At 40.9% G+C, this 20,241-nt stretch overlaps 1 protein-coding gene across 5 annotated transcripts in view; it reads left to right on the top strand.

Moving 5' to 3' along the window:
- The window catches only part of ESR2 (estrogen receptor 2), a 46,312-nt gene extending 26,071 nt beyond the window's left edge, over positions 1-20,241 (top strand). For all 5 annotated transcript variants that reach the window (XM_069018481.1, XM_069018478.1, XM_069018483.1 and 2 more), the window contains 5 exons: positions 6,933-7,232; positions 11,781-11,919; positions 14,502-14,635; positions 16,743-16,917; positions 18,086-20,241. In XM_069018481.1, the coding sequence (XP_068874582.1) occupies positions 6,933-7,232; positions 11,781-11,919; positions 14,502-14,635; positions 16,743-16,917; positions 18,086-18,275 (938 nt within the window). In that variant the 3' untranslated portion in view covers positions 18,276-20,241. The remainder of the gene's footprint in view (positions 1-6,932; positions 7,233-11,780; positions 11,920-14,501; positions 14,636-16,742; positions 16,918-18,085) is intronic.

Consider the following 20,241-nt stretch of genomic DNA (forward strand, 5'->3'; position numbering starts at 1 on the left):
CTTAAAGGCTCCTCTTCTCTTTGTTGTTAACGGCTTGGTTTTGTTTAAGGACTGCATCATATCCCCTCACAACCTTTGTTTTAGTTGGCTAAATAAACCAAGAAAACTTCTCCTCTTGCAAAATAGGAAAGTAGACAGAATCTGGAAATCATCAGGGTAGCTTGTCCCTCCACCTGCTCCAGGCAGAGATAACCCAATTTGCTCTTGGATGCCAGAATCATGGACAGCATTCCAGTGACTCTCCTCACTGCAGTAACAGTAATACATTTCTGTTGCTGCAGGAGCTTTTCTCTGTGCCCAACCCAGGACCCTTGTTGCCTTTTTCAAGGTAACATCATGCTGGCAGTTCATTGTCACACCTTGATATGTTATGATTTCTGTCTCCCTGTTCATTCCTAGCTGATAACTCCCAGTGTAGAACTGAAATTTCTACTGTTCCTGGTATTATTTTTGTACTCCTAAAGTACATTTAGTTTCTTTTGCTCAAGTCAGACGGCTCTTTCTATGTGAAGCTCCTGTCTTTTCCTGCAGTGATTATGGATCTCAACTTTTATTGGTGTTTGTTCTTATCTCCAGAAAGGAAAGCCTTACACCTGCAAATAGGACTCCTTTCAAAACCTAACTTTCTGAATGGTGCTACTGGTCATCTTTATGACTGAGAATTTTGCTCAAAGTTTTTCCAATGGAGGTTTCTACCAAGCCCCAGTTCTGGAGTTGGAAAGGCTTTGTCAAGACTGATTCCAGAATGATCTTGTAAGGTAGACCTCCACAATGCTTGCCTTAAATTAATAATTTTATTCTAGCTGCCCAGAAAGTCTAGGTGTGTGATTATACCTCATAGGTACTGTAGTATTACAAGTAAAAAATTATAGCATACACTTATATCCAAGCCTGTGTTCCTTTGAATCGTCACATACTCATAAACATGTCTTCCTACAAAAATTATTGTCTGCAGGACATTGATGACTATGCCAGATGAAAAATGACAGATTGAACCTATAACTAAAACAAAAGAGCTGTATTTTTAAATAATTAGTTTTTAAAATAGTAGCACTGAAGTTGAAACTCTCGAGAATTTGAGAGTCTGAACAATTTAATCTCAGAAAAAAGAACATAAAAATAAACTCAGAACTGTCTGAATCACCTGATGAGTTAAGTGGCACCTGTGAGTAATGAAGATGTATGGACACATGGTGACAGACATTTAAACCAGACAGATTTTAAGAGAGTATTTATTGAGTGAAATGTAAATGCCATTTCCCGCAGACCACAGCAATTATCTCTCAAATGTTTTCTCACTAGAACTGTGCTTTAATAAAAAATTTTTATTGTAGAAAGCCATAAAAGAGAACACTTTGTTTTTAATGAAGGCTTTTCTGCATCTCTGCTCCTTTCTGAGGTCACTTGCTGAATGGATTGGTTCACATCTACTAAAGCCCTGAATAGGATAGAATGGTTTGTGAGTGCATTTTTGTTCAGTGGAGACTTGTGTCCAGCACAAGTGATAAAAGAAGTTCAATTACCACTTTGTACTCTTCTTAAAATCTCAACACCATTCCCATCGTATCTTTAAATCCTCCCTTTGCATATTATCAATAGACACCTTGAGAAAAACCACACACACAGATACTTGTGTGTTTAAAACATACATTTCTGTGTCTAAATGTGATTAAGCAGTACATGCCATCTTCAGTGCAGTAGGAGGCAGTAGAAAAGCGTTGCTCTGGAGTTTCCTGGTCTGAAATTCTTTAGGATGTGGTCACCTTCAGAAATGTTAAGAAGTCAGCCCAACAAGCCACTTGTATTTTAGTGGAGGCCAGCTTAGGGGTGCCTATCACTAAGGTGATAATGGATTTTCTTACAAAATATACCATCTTTGCCAAAAGCATGAGGGTCTTAGACACTGCATCTGCCTCTGCAGGAAGTCCATGTTCTGTGCTGTTTCAAACAAGGAAGGTACTGCTAAAGTTTGGCACCAGGACTACTAACAGTGGTAGAAAAATAATTACCAGAAGAATTGCACTGTCATCAGGAACAATGAAAACAGAAAAACTGCAATAAACTCTGTCCAGCAAACTTGAATTAAATAGATCAGTTTAAAACTGATCTCTTTGAACTTTCTGGTGTTTACCTGGGGAGCTGAAGTGGACTGTTTGTCAAAGGCAGTTTCTTCATCACTTTGCACTCTTGGAGCAGCTATGCCCTGCTTTGCTTTGTGTTTGCTTCCTGAGGCTCAAATAGACTTTCTTTCATAAGGAGTTTTCAGTTTCCCTGACTTTTATTTCCCTCCTATGCCCTGCTCCTGTATCTTTTCCCCCATGTGTCACTTCTCAACATGTTGAAATTGTTCCAAAGATAAAGCTCCTTTCAGTCCCGAGTGAGGAGGCTGAGAGGCCACACTCAAAAGTGATGGAGAGATGCTGCTCTTGAATCCTGGCATCATTCAACAAGTTTGCAGGAAGGAAAACGGATTTCTCTGTGGGCTGGTTCAGGATTTGGCTCTTTCTCCTGTGTGTGGCTGCTGTGTGCAGTTGAAATACTGTAAAGTGCTTTTCACACAGAAAATAAGTGAGGACAGAATGTTTCAAGACATTCTCTGGAGATCAGATGTATTAATTGAATTTTAGCTTTTATAGCAATCACTATAATTGTGGCTCATGTTTTCATGGGCACACAGGCAGAGGGCAGCTCCTTTGTCAGTAGCTCTGCTCTGGAATATGTAGTCACCAGAACATTTACATTTGCTTTCAAAGGCAACTGGAGTGATAATGATTTACTAATGTGTATTGGAGCCAGTTTTAAGCTCAAATACTTTCAAAAACTGATTATAATATATTCAGTGGTAGAATCTGCAGTTGCTACAGAACTGATTAGTTATATAAGCCATTGCCAGGGACCAAAATCAGCATGAAGGGCAACATGCCATGTAACTGCCCACCATATCAGACAGCATTTGTAATTTTCAGAGAATTTGCAAAGCTTGAAAAATAGTGTGCTTTACTGCCAGTAGTACCTGCTGTGGCTCGTTCATGGCTGAGTGAACAGCAGGCTCATTTTAATGACCTTTTTTTCAATGTGCCTTATTTCTTATATCTTGGGGTCATTTACTCATGTGGTCTGTGGTGCTGTAGCTCAAGGTCTTGCCCTTGGTCCATCATTCTCAGCTGAATGCAGCAATTTTCTTGCACAAAATAGCTCTAAATAAGGAGAGCATGGTAGGAAGAAAGAGGGATTTGATCATTTTGCACTTCTGCAATTGCCTGAATTACCTTAATAGAAATGAATATAAGCTATTAAGTACAGTTAGGGAGTTTGTGGTAAAGTTGAAGGTAGTCCCTAATCTGGGAAGCTGTATTTTATTGCTCTGCCTTTACACACATTTATCCACATCTCTGTGTCTACTTAAGCAAAACATTAGGCTGGTTGATAATTATTTATAATATACAGTTTTAGAAACACTTATACATGTCTGTTGCATGCTAATGGATGTATAGGTGGAATTTCTCAGTCCTGCCTAAACTTTGGATTTTAAAAGAAAATAAAGAAGCTCCTTTATGTCATTGAAAGTTGTTGGTTTAATTTGAAAGACTGGTGTTCTCTGCCGTGTCAGTTGACTAGCAAGCTTAAATATAGTTTTCTTGTTCTTTAAATGCAAGCAGAAAAAAATAGAAAGTGTTAATAAATGGTATCTCTTTTAAGTACCTTTTATGCACACACCTCAGTGATTCAGCCTAGTTCTGCTTTGGCAATATATGGTGAATAAAAACCACCACAAATAACTCAGAATCTGCTTTGGCTGGGTTTTTTCCCACCTTGCTTTTGTCATCAGTTGTCTTTTCTTTAGTAGCAAGTTTTTAATGCAGAAATCTAGTACTCCTAATCTGTCTTTTTGCACTGGTAATGTGATTATAGAAATTTGGTTTATGTTTTAAATGGAGCATATTTTTATAATAAGAACTGGTTATATAAGAAACTTGATTCAGTTAAACAACCTGAAGTAATTTAAAGGGGTTTACTAGTTCCCAGTAAGAACCCTCCCCAAGTATTGAGACCTTTAATACTCTCAAAATCATAACCTGACTGAATTATCTTCAGATGGAGCAAGGAGTGCAGCTGTGCAGATGGAAATTATTCAAGATTTTGTCAATTAGAACAGAATGCTGGACTACTTTTTATATTGTTTTTAAATTTGATTTCTGTGACCTTCATTAAAGTATCTGTTTGATTACCTGTGTGATTATATTTTCTGTAAGCTTAAATTTATATTTATAGGCTACAAAATGTTAACTTTACAACAGTGAATTGGAGAGGATGACTCAGATCATGGCACCAAAGGACTGATATCTTCAGTGCCACAGAGAAGTTCGGGTGACAGCATGACAGAGCCCCACAAGAGCACACTTGGTTCACTTCAGTGCCAGACTCTGACCTAGAGCCAATAAGCTGGCTGCAAGTGCTTCCTTGAACACATGTTGCTTCTGGCAGGTGTGTCAAAACTGTTGGAATTTCTTCCTTATTGTGTCATCAGGCACATCAGGCTCCTCTCTCCAGTTCCCTCTTAAGCCAGTAGTTTTTCCGACATTATCACTTTAGATAAGGTCCCCAACTGAACAACTTTCCATATGTGCAAAGACTGATGCTCTTGCATCTTCTTTTGGGGTGTTTCACAGCTTCACCAGATACTGGAGAACAAAAACTGTTCATGTCACAGAGCGTTTGGTATTTTTTGATAGCCCAAGAAAGTTTTTGCTCTACCTTGCCTGTGGCTTCTATTCCCTCTGCTATTTTTCTTGTTCTGTATTTCAAGGTGCCCACGGGAAATGTGCTTCAGCTTTCTGAACAGTGAAAACAATGTGCTGTGTTTCCTTGTGGTTATGGTCTCTCCCATGCCATGGAGATCAGAGCCATGGATCTCTCTAGCCCTGGGTACCTCCTCATCTGTCTCCAGCTGTACTATTGTTTCATTTGCCTACTTCACTGTTAGCCTTTCCTCTTTGTCTTCCCTGATGGAAAATACATACTTACTGTGCACTACAGGATTTCAGAACAGTCTGCAGCCCACTGTGCCATTCTAGTGGTTTTTGGTAGCTGACAAACCACTTCAAGATTTTCCTCTTGACCTTTGTGCATTAGCCAAGAAATGAGGCTTAGCAACAGAGTTCACAGCATTATCCAGGTGTCTTTGTAGAAAATAGTCTATGCCTTGGTGGCCTTTGCCTCTCTTCAGGAAAGAATTGCCCAAGTGGGAAGAAATTGCTCTGTTACTTTTGTAGTTCTGCAGGGAACCTTTTCTGGGGTATTTTCATAAAGTCTCATTCCATGAATCTACATAAAATAATGTCTCACGCTCTGTCTGTCTCTGCTGGTGTGTAACCTTTCCTTAACTGCTGCTCATCTGCTCTGGAAACTTCTAGCTAGTTGTCATTTGGCTAAGCATTTGGTTCTACAAATTATTTATTTCCTTCAATGCATTATTGGTGCAAATATCCTGACTGCACTCAGCCCATTTCATCATACCCACATCCCTTTCAAAGTTGCAAAACAGTCTTTGCTCCAAATGGTGCAGGCCTTAAGCCAGACTTCCAGCTGAAAAATACTTCCAGTTGCAAATGGCTTATCCCACTTGCTCTTATCCCCACTCCTCTTGCCTGAGGTCTGTTCATTGAATCAGCTTTGCCTGTTGGTCTTCTCCAGCCTCTTGGATTTCCAGGGAAACCATGTCCTCTAATATTGAGAACTTCTTTAATGAGGACTTCTTTAACTTTCTTCTACATCCAACATGGTTTACTGAACAGGCAGCAAGTGAGAGAATGAGAGCCACGTGCAACTGAAAGGTCCACATCCTAAAAGTCCTGGAAGACTCTGTTGGTCTTTATTCAGTCAGGTTGTACCCGACTGGCCTTTGCATTCACCCCTCCCACAGACTGACCCAAATGCTGTTTGACAGCTGCTGAGGATGTGACAGGTCTATGACCTAAAAAGCCACTTCCACCTGAGGTTCCTCTGCCACATGAGCCTGAGACTCTGCATTCACCCAGCATCTTATTTAGCAAGACAAAGCCTTGTCAACAGTATCTGAAATCAATTTTTTGTACCCCCACTGCCCTTATTTTTATTTGGCTTATGTTTGGACCTCTTTGCTAACTGGAGTAGAACTATAACTGAGTCTTTTATGAATATTGTGGTTTTGGAGAAACTTTTAGACTCTTTCCTTGGCAACTATGCAAAAACAGGTAATAGTGATGCTACTAATAACACTGACCAAGAATTGGACAATGCTTAGTTTTGTCAGAATGAACAAAATTAATTAAGTCCAGGAATGTAAAGGACTGCTCTTTGCAATAGCAATAGCCTTCTGCAGACAGCTCCAAACAGGGTGTTTGCTCGTATTTGTAGATATCTGAACTCACTTTGGAGAAACTTCTGCTGGCTTTTTGGGAGCATGGGGAGAAAATGGGTTGAATCTTGTAAATCCCTGGCTGAACATCCAGCTAACTCTGAAGCTCAGCTGTGCTTGTTCCTGAGGCATTTAATCTGTAACTTGGCCCAGGCTTTCAAGTTTTTTATTCCCCCAGTTTACATATAAAGCAGAATTTACAATCAGCATTATTTATTTATTTGCCTTTAAAGATCTGATTTATATCTTTTTGATGTCAGTGGGAGTTTCCCACTGGACTTTTAAATCGAATTAACCAAAGTTCGAAACCAAACATTTTTAAACTTTATTTTTGTTTAGTAGAACAAACAAAACCCCTCAGCCGAAGTCAGCGGGAACAAAGTTAAGTCCATGCTGAATGTCCTAGAAACTTAATGATCATTATTAGAACATCCAATATTAAAGGGTTTTCACCCTCCTCCCCAAGTATTTGGGTTTATATAATGAAACCTGAGGGGAAAACTCTCCAGTGCCAACCACGTGCCTCTCGCACCAGGCTCAAGAAGAGAACGCTGCGGGTACCGAATCCTGCGCAGCCACCGCGGTTCCGAGGATCGGGTGCATTGCCTTGGCAGGGCCAAGAAATACAACGAGGCGGCCACGCGGGTGAAGGAGATCCTGCTGAGCACGGTCAGCCCGGAGCAGTTCGTGCTAACGCTGCTGGAAGCGGAGCCACCCCACGTGCTGGTCAGCCGGCCCAGCAAACCCTTCACCGAGGCCTCCATGATGATGTCCCTGACAAAGCTGGCGGACAAAGAGCTGGTGCACATGATTGGCTGGGCCAAGAAAATTCCTGGTGAGAAATTCAGGCTTGTTTTTATTTGTTTCAGGCAATGGTTTTACTGTCAGTGTGTCCTCCTCTGCTCTGAAAAGACAGAATAGCACAGTAGGTACATGGTATGAAAGTCAAGCTTTCTGTCCTGCAAAGTAATGGAGAGTTTATTGCTCTCAGTAACTAACCTGGGTGTATTTTGATTTATACACAATATAACCCAGAATTTGCTGTCTGTCCTTGCTCAAATACTTCTTCATTTTGCTATAAAGCAGAGCTGGTGTTGTATGTAATTTCTACCTCATCAGCTATAAATACATGATTAAGCTGATTTAGAAGGTTCATTTAACACCAAATTCTTTCCTTGAGTCCTGATAGAAGGTTTCTGGTAAGTTAGTGATAACTGAAGGGTGTCCAAGTCCTGGGTCTGAAATAGTTTCATTTGACAGAGCCACTACAAAAAAACATCAGTGAAGCACAGTATTGATCTCAGATTTATCATGTGCACTCCTCCAAAACAAAAATCAGTAAGGGTTCTTTTGGTTGTTGGCAACAGCAAGAACATGCACTGCAATATAACTGTCTGTGTTAGAGCCTGGAATGTCTCAAATGTGTCCATGGCATCATGGCAATGAACCATTTAACTTCTCACAAACCATTTCAAAAGAAACGGTGAGCATTTGCAGTTCCTTCTCCATGAATTACCCTGACTAAAACAGGCAGAATAAAAATTAAAAGCGAGTTAAAAGCATGGAATAATTGGTGGACTCATAGCAGTATGGGGCTTGATCCTGAGCTTCAGATAGAGTGCACTGCTGGGAGCCAGCACTCCAAGGATCCTCTGCTGTGTTTTATGCTGAAGGTGTTCAGAGCGTGCTGCTGCGTGCCCTGCCCTTGTCACAGTGTGCACTGCAAAGAGCTCCTGCTGCTGGAGTACCCACATGGGGAAACATGACAGGAACCCTTCCCTCCAGAAGCACAGTGTGTGCACAGTGCACGAAGCAAACTCGGAGGAGAATGTTTCATATAATCCTTAAATTAGGAATTTAGCGTCAGGGAAGCACATCCTGTTTCAGGTCTAGGTGGAGTGGCTGATGTTCTTCCAGCTCCAGCTGCTGAACACAGCTCCCAGGAGCAGAGCAGTCTTAGCCACTGTGTTGGAGGGTCCAGGTGTGATGGTTTTGGGGTGTGCAGATTGCAGGCCAGCTGCTGAGCTGCTGGGGAGGAGATGTTTGCACCCCAGAGCATCTCAAACCACACTGGACATCTGCAAACTGATGATAGTTTTGCAGTTAATGTGGGATGTTTTAAACAGAGAGGCCAAATCCTTTATCCTTATTTTTCCTGGCTTAAGAAACTCTGAAAATAACTGTGAAGTAACCATAAGGGGTTAAATAGTATCTATTGATATAATTTCTTGTCTAATCATAAAAACTTGATTAAAAGGTGCCATTTCAGAGGACTCCACACAGTCATGTTTATCTGGTAGGAAGTGAATTGTGAAGGAAGATCAGTCTTAGAAAATGACCTCATTTTAACCAATATTTCAGTGGGGAAAAACCCCAGCCTAACCTTTTCCATTTTCTGATTATTATTAATTTCTATTTTTTAAGTCTGTCACCTTTTTTTTAAAAAAAACCAAACCCATAAACCCAAAACCTCAGCTAGTTAAGATTAATTATTTTTATTTTTTACAAGATTATTTTCCAAACCACCCCCAATTTTGGCATCAGTCACTTTAAGTTTATTTTCAACATATGTCAGAAATAAAAACTTTTTCTTGGCAGTAGGAGAACTGTATGAAGAAAACCCATTGAAGCAACCAAACCCCTTCAAAAGAGTTCCTGGGAATGCTGACACTATCTCATCTCTGTTTATTTTTACTGATCACTCCTTTTACAGAGGACAGAAATAATCAGCATTTTAGAACAATGACAAAAATAGATGGAATGTTTAATATGCACCTCATTGGAAGTGACACTGCCATATTACATGGCAGCTGGAGCATTTACTTCAGTGTGGATTGATTTTTTTGTTTTTCATTTAAAAAACTGTGATGACTAAAGCTCAGGATATGGAATTTCATTTTTCAAAATCTCTTGCCTGAAGGTAATCATGTTGATCCCTGCCTGGTTGCTGGAGGTAATGTCTAAGGAAAAAACAGAGAGTTCTCGACGAATGGCCCAGTGAGCAGTAATTTTACTTTCTGAAAAGCTGAGTATTTGCTTTTGTGCACCTGGGTTAGAAGCCCATTTTCATCTCTAAGTTATTATTGGATATTATTTTAACACTCCCTGGGGGGGAAAAAAAAAGAAAATTCCTTATTCTATTAACAGTAACTTTTTGCTTAAATAGGAAAAAACCATGTTCATATTTTGTGGAGATTTCATATTTAATATTTAATGTCAGTCTTTTGTTATGAATTTTACTCTGTGGCTGTATTTTTGTCTGTACTTTCAGCCTAATGGATTGTATTTTTTTGTTGTTCAGTAAAATAGAAGCTGACATCTGGATTTTTTCCTCCTGCATTCCAAGTATTTTAATTCTTGGTTGTCAGGCAGCAGAACACAGCTTCTATGATTGCCTTTTGCTTTGTTGACCTGGTCTAAAAGAGTTTTACATGGTTCATTGCTGAACCTGTATTGCAAATCAATAGGATGTTGTCACAATATTGAAATTTGGATTCATTATGCAACCTAGTGTGTTGCTGACCAGAGCAGTCTGTCTTTCTCTAGTTTTTACACATCCAGTACAAGTTTTTTTCTTGTCTGTCTTAGCAATTTTTAATTAAATGATGAGGTACAGAGCTCACAATTTAAAGGACATGTAATACAGTCACAGAAAGAGTAGTAGTTTAAGGTACTCTGGAGGAAATTAAATGGGGCTTCTGATGCTTCAGGTTGTTGTTTGCTCTCCTGGATCTTTGGAGCATGAGATTGTTAGGAAAAGGAGAAGTAGAGTCCTTCTAACAGCTGTGCTCAATGGCCATAGTTCCTACTGCTGCTGCTGCTAATGTGAGTTTAGCAGATGACATCTGTGATAAATCTGTATCATCAAGAACCTGTAGATTGAATGTTGGGACATGGTCTGATGCCTCACTCAGCTGGGAGAGTTTTAAAACCTGATAATTCCTTGTTTATGCCAGAGAAATCAGTACAGGTCGGTGCAAATATTTATTTAAATATACTCTGAATTGTCTTTGGGCTGTTGTTTCCCAGGAAACTGACATTGTCAGTTCTTATGCTACTTCACACTTTTTGTGAATATTTTCCTAAAAGCAGTTTTAAATGATGAGCGTGTGTGGCAGATAATCTGTTGTTGGCTGTGCATTCTGTAGTAATTCTGTGATGGTGGAATCCAGGAGGGAAGGTACCACTCCCAGGCTCCTGTTTACCCTTCTTACAAAATTAGAGGCAAGGCTGTACCAGTTTAGAAAGGCAGCACGTTCAGTGATGATAAAAGTGAGCATTGCCCAGTTCATGTCAGCCCCTGACTGTCACTGACTGTCTTCCAGCTGAGTAGTGTAATAAGATTAAAATACATGGAACATTTGTATAAATTACTGACAGAGAGATTCTTTGGCAGCCCAAATGCCCTGTGTGTATTTTAAGACCTCAGACAACTGAGAAGAACTTCAGGAAACCTGGCTGCCATGGCCAGGCTGTAAGGATTTGTCACCATGCAGTGCAGAGATGCCAGCTCATCTGAAAATGGAGCACCTCTGCAAAGGGCCCGAGCTAAAGGAGCCCAGCTTTGAAAACTGTGGCCTGATCTTGGTTTTGATCACTGAGCAGCTCTTCTTCATATCTGTATTTTCTTCCTTGACTAAACAGTCTGTTTTCCCACTTGTATTTTTAGAACTTAGACTTCTGATCTTCTGGTTTGAGGTGTGTAAATTTTATTTCTCCTTTTTTCTTTTCTTTCTTTTTTTTTTTTTTTTTTTTTTTCCTGCAGGGGAATAGGAAAGGTGGGCTGTGACTGTCTCTGCCTTCTGCCTGTGCTGCAGTGTTATCTGAGGCCTTGCTATAACTTCTGTAGAGAAGTAAATCATAGAATCATGGAATGAGTTGGGTTGGAAGGGACCTTAAAGATCACTTCATTCCAACCCCCTGCCATGGTCAGGGACACCTTCCCCTAGCCCAGGTTGCTCAGAGCCCCATCCAACCTGGCCTGGAACAGTCCCAGGGATGGGGCAGCCACAGCTGCTCTGAGCAACCTTTGCCAGGGCCTCACCCTCACAATAATTTTTCTAACATCTCTCATCTTTTAGGGCCAGAACGTAAAGCAGGTGACTCTGCAGTCATTTGAGTTTTACCAGCTGTGGGGGACTGATGGCACTAAAACACCACTCTGCTTCATTCCAAACATTTTGTGGAAGACTTGGCAATGATAATAGCAAATGTTTTTGTTCCTATTTTTAATGGGAGCCTGGCACTTTGGATGTCAGTGCTCCCTTGTGCTCACAACTCATAGTTCTTTCTGGTTATTTTTGTTTCTCATATACTCATTCTTCTTTATCAAAACAGAGAATTTAACAAGTTGATTTATTTTATGCTATTTTCATCACTTTAGGCTTCATTGATCTCAGCCTTTATGACCAAGTAAGACTCTTGGAGAGCTGCTGGATGGAAGTTCTAATGATTGGTTTGATGTGGAGATCAATCGACCATCCTGGGAAACTGATTTTTGCACCAGACCTTGTATTAGACAGGTAAGAGGAATAAATTTCTTGAGAACACTTCATATTAGCATGTTTGAAGATGGGGTGAACTGTAAGAGGAAGAGGATTAAACATGGCAGATGTTATTAGTATTTCATCTAACAGTATCATTTGCTTGTGCTTGTAACAATAATGTCCTGAGGTTCCACATCCTTACAGGGGCTTAAGGAGTGCTAAGCTTAAAAAGCATTATTGAACTTGCAAATTCCTGAACTCCTGTGGCACTGTGAAGTTTCTTTGCATTTTTCACATCTTTTGCTGGTTTTGTTCCCTTTGTTCCAGGTCTCTAGATGCTGAAACTGTAGATACAGCAACACATTGCACTACGTTGTCCATGTGTCCCTATGTCCCTCATTAAAAAGAAATAGTGTCAGGCAGTATTTTAATTATTTTAAATAGGTTTCCCACCTGGTTTTGTTCCTGCCACTACAGCAGGCTTCATAGTTAGCTATAATAACATCAGAGCACTAGCCAAGAGAGATTTAAAGACCCCTAGCTTGCTGTTGGATACTAAGAATATTTTTTCAAGGTAAAGCAGGGTGTTTCCAAGTTTAAAGGTTATTTCTCCGTGGTATCATGTACCAGGAAGGAAGAATATGGATTAGTAAGGATGTTTTTCTATAGAACCCTGGAAGGATTTGACCTGAGCTTCACATTGATCCATAAGTCAGGGAAACAATCTACTCTCTTGGGTAGTCTTAAAATGTCTTTTAGCCTCTTCAGCCTGGGAAAATTCAAATTTGGACCAGTTCTGTGGCTTGGAATCAATAATTATCATTGTAGATACAGATAGACAAAATTGGCTAATAAGAGAAATACATTTAATTTATAAAACAGAGGAAATAAATATTATTTGCTCATATAAAATTCAATGCAAGGACATGCTGCACTGCTCAGTGCAATGATCAGAAATTGCTGAAAATATATGATACATTCAATTGTTCAGGAGTTAATATGTACTGAATAGAGTAAGAATATTTGATGCATTTCTTCATTTCCTCACGACATGGCAGAATGGGACCTTACAAGTGTCTGGGCATGCTGTAATTCTATTTAGGACATCCTTACATGAACCTGGTCTGCAACCTGATTGTTTTTATCTTAGTTGAACTTAGAATCCTAGAATGGTTTGGGTTGGAAGGAACCTTAATAATCATCTCTTTCCACCACCCTGCCATGGACAGGGACATGTTCCACAGACCAGACTGCTCCAAGCCTCATCCAGCCTGGCCTTGATCAGTCCCCAGGTAGGGCAGCCACAGCTTCTCTGGGCAACCTGTGCCAGGGCCTCAGCAGCCTCACAGTCAAGAATTTCTTCCTCATATCTAATCTAAACCTACTCTCTTTCCATTTGAAGTCATTCCCACTTTTCCTGTCCCTCCATGTCCAAAGCCCCTCTCTGGCTCTCCTAGAGCCCCTTTAGGCACTGGGAGGGGCTCTAAGGTCTCCCTGGAGCCTTCAGATACATTTCCTACATAATCTTTGCTGGCAATACTTCTCTGGTACCTCTGTCCTTGTTTTGAATCTGGCAGCTGCCTGTCCTTCTCCAAAGCTTAATATTCCTCTTTGCTATGAGGAACAGAGGAAACTGGGCAATAAAAAATACTTTTTTGCTGGCAGAACCTGCTGCCCCTGGGTGGTGGTATCTGCATGTGCCTGCCTCCAGCTGTGAGGCTCAGCACCTTTCTCTTGGAATCCAGTAAATTTCTTTAATTCTCCTGCACTGCTGTGCTTAAATCTGTCTCATCTTAAAAACACCACAGAGAAAAAAAATCTCCTATTACAAATCGTATAAAAAGCCTCCCTTTGAATACTGTGTTGCAGAGCTTAATCACTTTTTTAGTCCAATACATGTAAAACAAAATTAACACAAAAAGTGGAGCAGGAACTTCAGTGGTTTGAAATTTGCCACTGCTGAATTTTAAACACATTGGAATGACTTGTTTGGTGTGTTTTTCAGATCAGAAAACGGGACCACTTCTAATATCCAAAATGGAGAAAGTTGCATTCTGTAAGCACTTGCAAATACAAAAATAACCAAACCACAAAAAGCCCAAATACCTTTCAATACCTACACAGAAAAACATTCTAAGAGATAGGGACAAGACTTGTTTTATTATTTAAAAATGTTTTATTATTTCAAGCAACTTATTTTAGGAAGTCTTTCTTTTTCACCTAGTCCTGAGGGCCTCCATTAGGTACAAACGTGATATTATTGGTTGTGGTAACTCCTTGTGAAACAAAGCTGGAAAGTTATTCAAGGTGGTACTGTGCCCTGCACTACAGCATTTCAAACTGATTATCCAGAATTATACAGGCTGAGAGGATACAGAAATATGATCATACTTATGGTCCTGCTTGCACTTTAAAGAGAAAATCAGTTTCTTATAAATGCTGACCTTTCATACCAGGGTAATTTTCAATTTAGATTTCATGATAAAGCCTTTTAAATTCTCCTAAGGATGAGATAGGTAGGCCTCTTGCAGCCTCTTTCATCTGTCTGAGACTTTTATCTGTCTGAGTCAGTTCCTTAATTCTACTTTTTGGGTAACATTTTGAATGTGTTTCCATAGGGATGAGGGGAAATGCGTAGAGGGAATTTTGGAGATCTTTGATATGCTCCTGGCCATGACCTCGAGGTTCCGAGAGCTGAAACTGCAGCACAAGGAGTATCTGTGTGTCAAGGCAATGATCCTCCTCAATTCCAGTGAGTATTTGCTTGGCTCTAATACTCACCAAACTGTACCTTTTATTTTGAGGGTGGCTGGGAAATCAACCTCGAAAACCCCAAAAAGTCAAATGATAAAAAATACTGTTGGAAGAGAATAATAGGAAAGGAATTCTGTGTGATAGATTGTAAAGATTTTTGCTCAAGAAACTTCTAAGCTGTATAATTTGCTGGATTTAGGGCAATGTCCTGTTGTAAGAAAAGCATGAAACACCCCAAGTCTGAAAGCTTCTCACAAGGTGGGGCTCATGGCTCAGGCTGTGGATCTGTCCTTTCCAATGGGATCTTTTGCTCCTATCTCTGTGGATCCCAGTCGTGTGTAAAGTTGCTGTACAGCTCTGAAAACCTGTCCTTAATTCTTAATTCTAGTAATTCTAGTATTACTAGTTACTCAACTGAGTGATGATTAATGGGACTTAAATGTTCCTATTTAATGGTAATGAGTTGGTTAGAAACAATTGAAAGTATTCAACAGTTCTGCAAGATGAGTTTCAGGACAGGAGCTTTGCTTTGTAGCCTCTTACACAAGGCAAGTGTTTGCTAGTTCAGGGTAGCCTGCAGTAAAATGATTTTTTTTCCCCCAGAACATTTTGTAGTTAATGTTGACCAAAAAAAAAAATCCAACAAAATAGCAGCTAAACTATTTACATCTGTTGCTTTCAGCAAGAAACTGCTGCATAGTTCTCAGTCCTGTGTTGAAGGGGAACAGTCCAGCTGAAATCCCATTTGTCTGCCCGCTTGTTTGGGTTGGAGTGTTGGTCTGCTGGAGGGTAGGAAGGCTCTGCAGAGGGATCTGGACAGGCTGTATTGATGTGTCAAGACCAACAACACGAGTTTCAACAGGACCAAGTGCTGGGTCCTGTGCTTTGGCCACAAAAACCTCCTGCAGTGACACAGGCTGGGGGAAGAGTGGCTGGAACTCCGCAGTGATGATGAGAGGAAATGAGATTTCATGATGATGATAGGAAATGGCCTCAAGTTGCACCAGGGGGGGGTTAGATTGGCTATTAGGAACAAATTCTTCACCAAAAGGGTGGTCAGGCACTGGAACAGGCTGCCCGGGGAAGGGGTGGAGTCACCATCCCTGGAGGGATTTAAAAGGGGTGGAGATGTGGCACTTGGGAACACAGTTTAGTGATGGCCTTTGTAGTGCTGGATCAAAGGTAGGACTTGGTGATCTTAAAGGTTTTTCCAGCCTAGATGATTCTATGATTGTGTGGATAACACTATTTCAACAAAAGCAGGGTTTTTCCCCCCAAAATATCCACAACAAAATACAGGCAAAAAACCCTAACAAAACCCCACAGTCTTCTTCAAAGTTCACATCTCAAAATATCTCTCCTTTCCCTTCTCCTACTCTCCTTTCTTGACAAAATTAATAATTTACTCCTAATTTTCAAGGTGTTCCAGAGCTCTGTCCTTCCATAGGTATCTCAGGAGGGACTGTTGTGGTTTTATCTTTCCCTTTTCCCACGTCTCTTCTGCTTTATCAATAATGTTATTGTGTGTTTCTAGTCCTTCAAGATGATTTCTTTTCTTCCTTGTCCATACCTCCAAACATCTTCTTTTTTTTTTTTTTTTTGGTTTTTGCTGACTTTCAAGGTTTCTCAGTGCAGACACATGCTGTATTACGACACCCTTAGTGATCTGGAGGGAGACCGTGACCAGCTGGGTCATTATGAGCAGTGTCACTGACATGTTCTCCTCCCTTCCTACCCTATACTCAGGGAAAAAGAGTTTTTTTCAACAAGAAGGAATTAGAACAAGCATAATACTATATAATAATAGTTTAAGATAAAGGTGCAGGGGTAAAAAACGCTGGACAATGGAAAGTACCTCCATTCAGCTGACTGAAGTCTCTGTGTGCAGCACATCTTGGGAGGATTTGGGAGAATTTCTCACTTTTCAAATGATGGGGCCATCAAATTCAAGCTTGATGTGGCATATGGAGCATCATTTGTACAGTCTGACAAGGAATGTATGTTCTCTAATCATGTTGAAATACTACATATTAAAAAAATTCACAGTTGTAGCTTTTTTTTCCTTCCTCATTAGGAGCAAATATTTCTTTCTCTTCACTGGTTAGGCATGTTCCCCTTGTCAGCAGAGGAACCTGAAAGCAACAGGAAACTGCACCACCTGCTCAACGTGGTCACAGAGGCTTTGGTGTGGGTTATTGCCAAGAGTGGGATTCCCTCACAGCAGCAGACAACTCGTCTGGCCAATTTGCTGATGCTCCTCTCTCACGTCAGACATGCCAGGTACAGTTTACAGAGTGTGTGTAACACTTGTGTTATGTTAGTGTTTGTTTATTACAGCAAAAAAGAGGTGCCTGGAACGCCATAGTGCTCCTGAGGGAGTCCTGATGCTGCTCTTCACCTCTGTCACCGTGAGGCTTTGCTTCCTAGTGCAACAAAATAGGCAGTAAAGTCAAGCTTGCTGGCACTCAGTGATGTGATGATACTAAAATGCTGTCTTAACCTTATTACATTAAATTATTCATTATGTGTCTGCCTGAAATGTTTAACAATAACACAAATTGAGCCCTTCAGAAAAACAACCCACCCAGCCATCAAAAGTCTTTCATTCAAAATGAAAATCTCTTCCAAAACTGATCTGCAGCGTGGGCTTTGGTAGAGCAAAATGGATTTTGGGGGCCATGTTTCTCCCAGACCAAAAGTCTTCTGTGTGGAGCCACAGGGTTTTGCCAAATGACTCATGCTACAGCTATCTCAGGCTCCTGTTTTCTCCATGGGAAGTGGCTCCTCTGCTCCCTGCCAGTTCCTGGACCTCCTTGAGCTGCTCATCTATGCTTGTGGGACTGCAGAGAGAAACACAGGGTCTTAGAGACAGAGGCTTTAAATTTCATTTTAAATTGTTACCCAGAGGCCAGACATTCACTAAACTGTCTCATGGCTTGACTTTGAACTGTGTGTCCAGGGAAGATGTCCAGGGACTGGGCTGGAGTACACAAAGGAGAGCTGGGCATATCTATAAGGACACTGAAAAGGGGATGGCCACCTTTGCAATAAGCTTCCTGGGAGAGCAGATGGCAGCAGCAGGGACCTGACACTGCTGAAAGGCAGCTTTAACAGTCAATTTGTGAACTGGGGGTGAGTTTGAGAGGGGGCCTTGCAGAAGCTCCAGCACCAGCCAGACCTGAACCTGTCTCATGGCTCAGATCTCTGCCATGACCTGGACTGTGTGATGTGACTCCACATCACAGCTTTGCAAGAGCTGTTTTGGCATTCTGTGAACAAGTATTGGGGTGTTGTTACTGTTGATAGTGCTAAGTGATCTCAGGGACCACAGCAGCTAAATCCTCCTAAACCCAAATTTAAAAAAAGGGACTCTCTTGAAACTATGAGCATGTTTTTCTTCTCTGCACTGTTGGAACCAGATTGCTGAGTTATTTTCTGTTCTGCACAGTAACAAAGGAATGGAGCATCTCCTGAGCATGAAGTGTAAAAACGTGGTCCCAGTGTATGACTTGCTGCTGGAGATGTTGAATGCTCACACCCTCCGAGGGCAAAGGAAGTCCCCAGCCACACACCCTGAGTTTGGCCCACTGGAGCAAATGGAGCCTGGGGACAGCCTGTGGAACGGGGCACCCCAGTAATTGTGTTGAGACCTGGAGATGTGAGGCTTTTTCAGAGCTATGGGAGAAAACAGAACTGCTGTGATGGGGCTGCAGAAGTGTGACCACGTGTGAGTTCTCATCCCTTCTGGATTTGCACATCAGTGTCTCGGGAGAGGCCGTGGGGCGCTCGTCTCTGTCTGCGTTTCTGACATTGCAGCAGCTGCACTGCTATAGTGCCTTTTCTGAGACTCTGCAAAAGCACCTTATGAAATCAAGCCTCAGAACAGCACTGTGGGACAAGGAATTGCTGCCTCTCCTTCTCAGAAGCAGAACTGAGAGGGAGAGGTAAAGGGACAGGTTTGAAATGGCAGAAGAAGCCTGTGCCAGAGCTTGGAGAGAGCACCTTGGTCTCTGTCTCCCTGAGCAAGACTTCTAAGCACTGACTGGACAATGTCCTCTTTCAGCACGGGATGGTGTGAAATGTAGAACAGCACCATTTGGGACAGATGTTTACCTCAGTGTGCTGGTCCCTGGGGAATGCCTGCTCTGCAGCTGATCTAGATAAAGTGCCGAGATACAGACAACAGTGAAAAGGAGCTTATTCTCAAATATGCAATGGCTGCAAGGGCCTCCATTTGAAGGTCATTTGAAATAGGTTCTAGGGTCAGTTCAGAGCCTCTGCAGAAAGTTTAAACTGAGCTTAAGTTTGTATTTTGTGAGCCTGTTCTTAACACTCACATTGTTTTCTGCTTATAATTCTTCAGTGCTTTAAACAACGACCAAATTATCTGGATATTTCAGCCAATGCCGACCTTTGAAATGTGTTTTGTCTGTGAGATTAATATGTTGTTTTATATATTTATTAATGATGTTAAATCTATTCTAATAATTAGGTACAAGAGGTTGCTCTGTGAATATTAACTGTTTGTGTTTGTATATGATCTGCTGATCAGGCCTTGTGAAACCAGCTAGAAACAAAATCTTCCCACCCCTTTGACTGGTGTGTGGAATTACATCCTGCCCACCCAAAACCTCTTGCAGGGGGTGAGGCACTGGATGGGGACATGGATGGGGATCTGTTTTTGTCTGCTGCCCTGAGGTTTGCTGCTTGCTTGTTCTCAGCATGCATGGCACCTTGTGCTGTGGTCTTCATATCTTTATAGGAGCCCTCAAAGAGCGAGGATGGGGATAATGGTAAATGTAAAGATAACATAAAGATGGGGATAATGTAAAGCACTACTTTGCTTTGCAAGTGTGATGACTTGTTTGAATTACACTGAAGATGTAGTGGTTTAAACTTCCTTTTTGTGCTGATACCTGCATGTGTTTAAGCTGCACTGAGTAAAAAAAACTGATTAAATGGCCTGGCTGATGACCCCAGAGATCAACAGGGTGGCATCATTCATTCTGGTAACTCTCTCTCTAAATGGAAACATTTAAATATAGCACATGCATGTTCTGGGCATTATGGTGAAATAAATTGGGATCACACCAAAAGTCTATTTTGAGCCAATAAGTCTATTACATTAGGGACTTTGATTAGTATGCCATTTACATATTTTGAATATTAGTCAAACCATTAATCTTGGTGGTTTTTTTTAAGCCAAGGACAGTATTTTTTATAGGAGGTGCATAAAGAGTTTTCAGCGAGTTACACAAATCTATTGTCTGTTTGATCTTGTACTATACCAGATGCTGCTGCTGATCTAAATTTTTACTCTCTGCCTTTTTATTGTTTTTAAGAAACTGTAATATAGCAGTGTCCTTCTAAAGAAGTGTAATATTTACGATGAAAAAAAGGGAAAAAATGTGAGTACAGTCTGGAATTTATTGGTGCTTTCATTTTGAGAGATGTTTTGCTGTGAAACAAACCTGTCTTAGTATTTCTTGGGCTTGATTGTGTTTTGGCCTCATTGCCTGTTGTGTTGTTCTTTCTCTGATTTTCCTTATCCTGTGTAATCTTTTGGTTTAATACAGTTTTTCAAATAAATGTTTAAGTGATTTA

Source organism: Aphelocoma coerulescens, chromosome 5, assembly GCF_041296385.1.
Source record: "Aphelocoma coerulescens isolate FSJ_1873_10779 chromosome 5, UR_Acoe_1.0, whole genome shotgun sequence".
Lineage (NCBI taxonomy): Eukaryota > Metazoa > Chordata > Aves > Passeriformes > Corvidae > Aphelocoma > Aphelocoma coerulescens.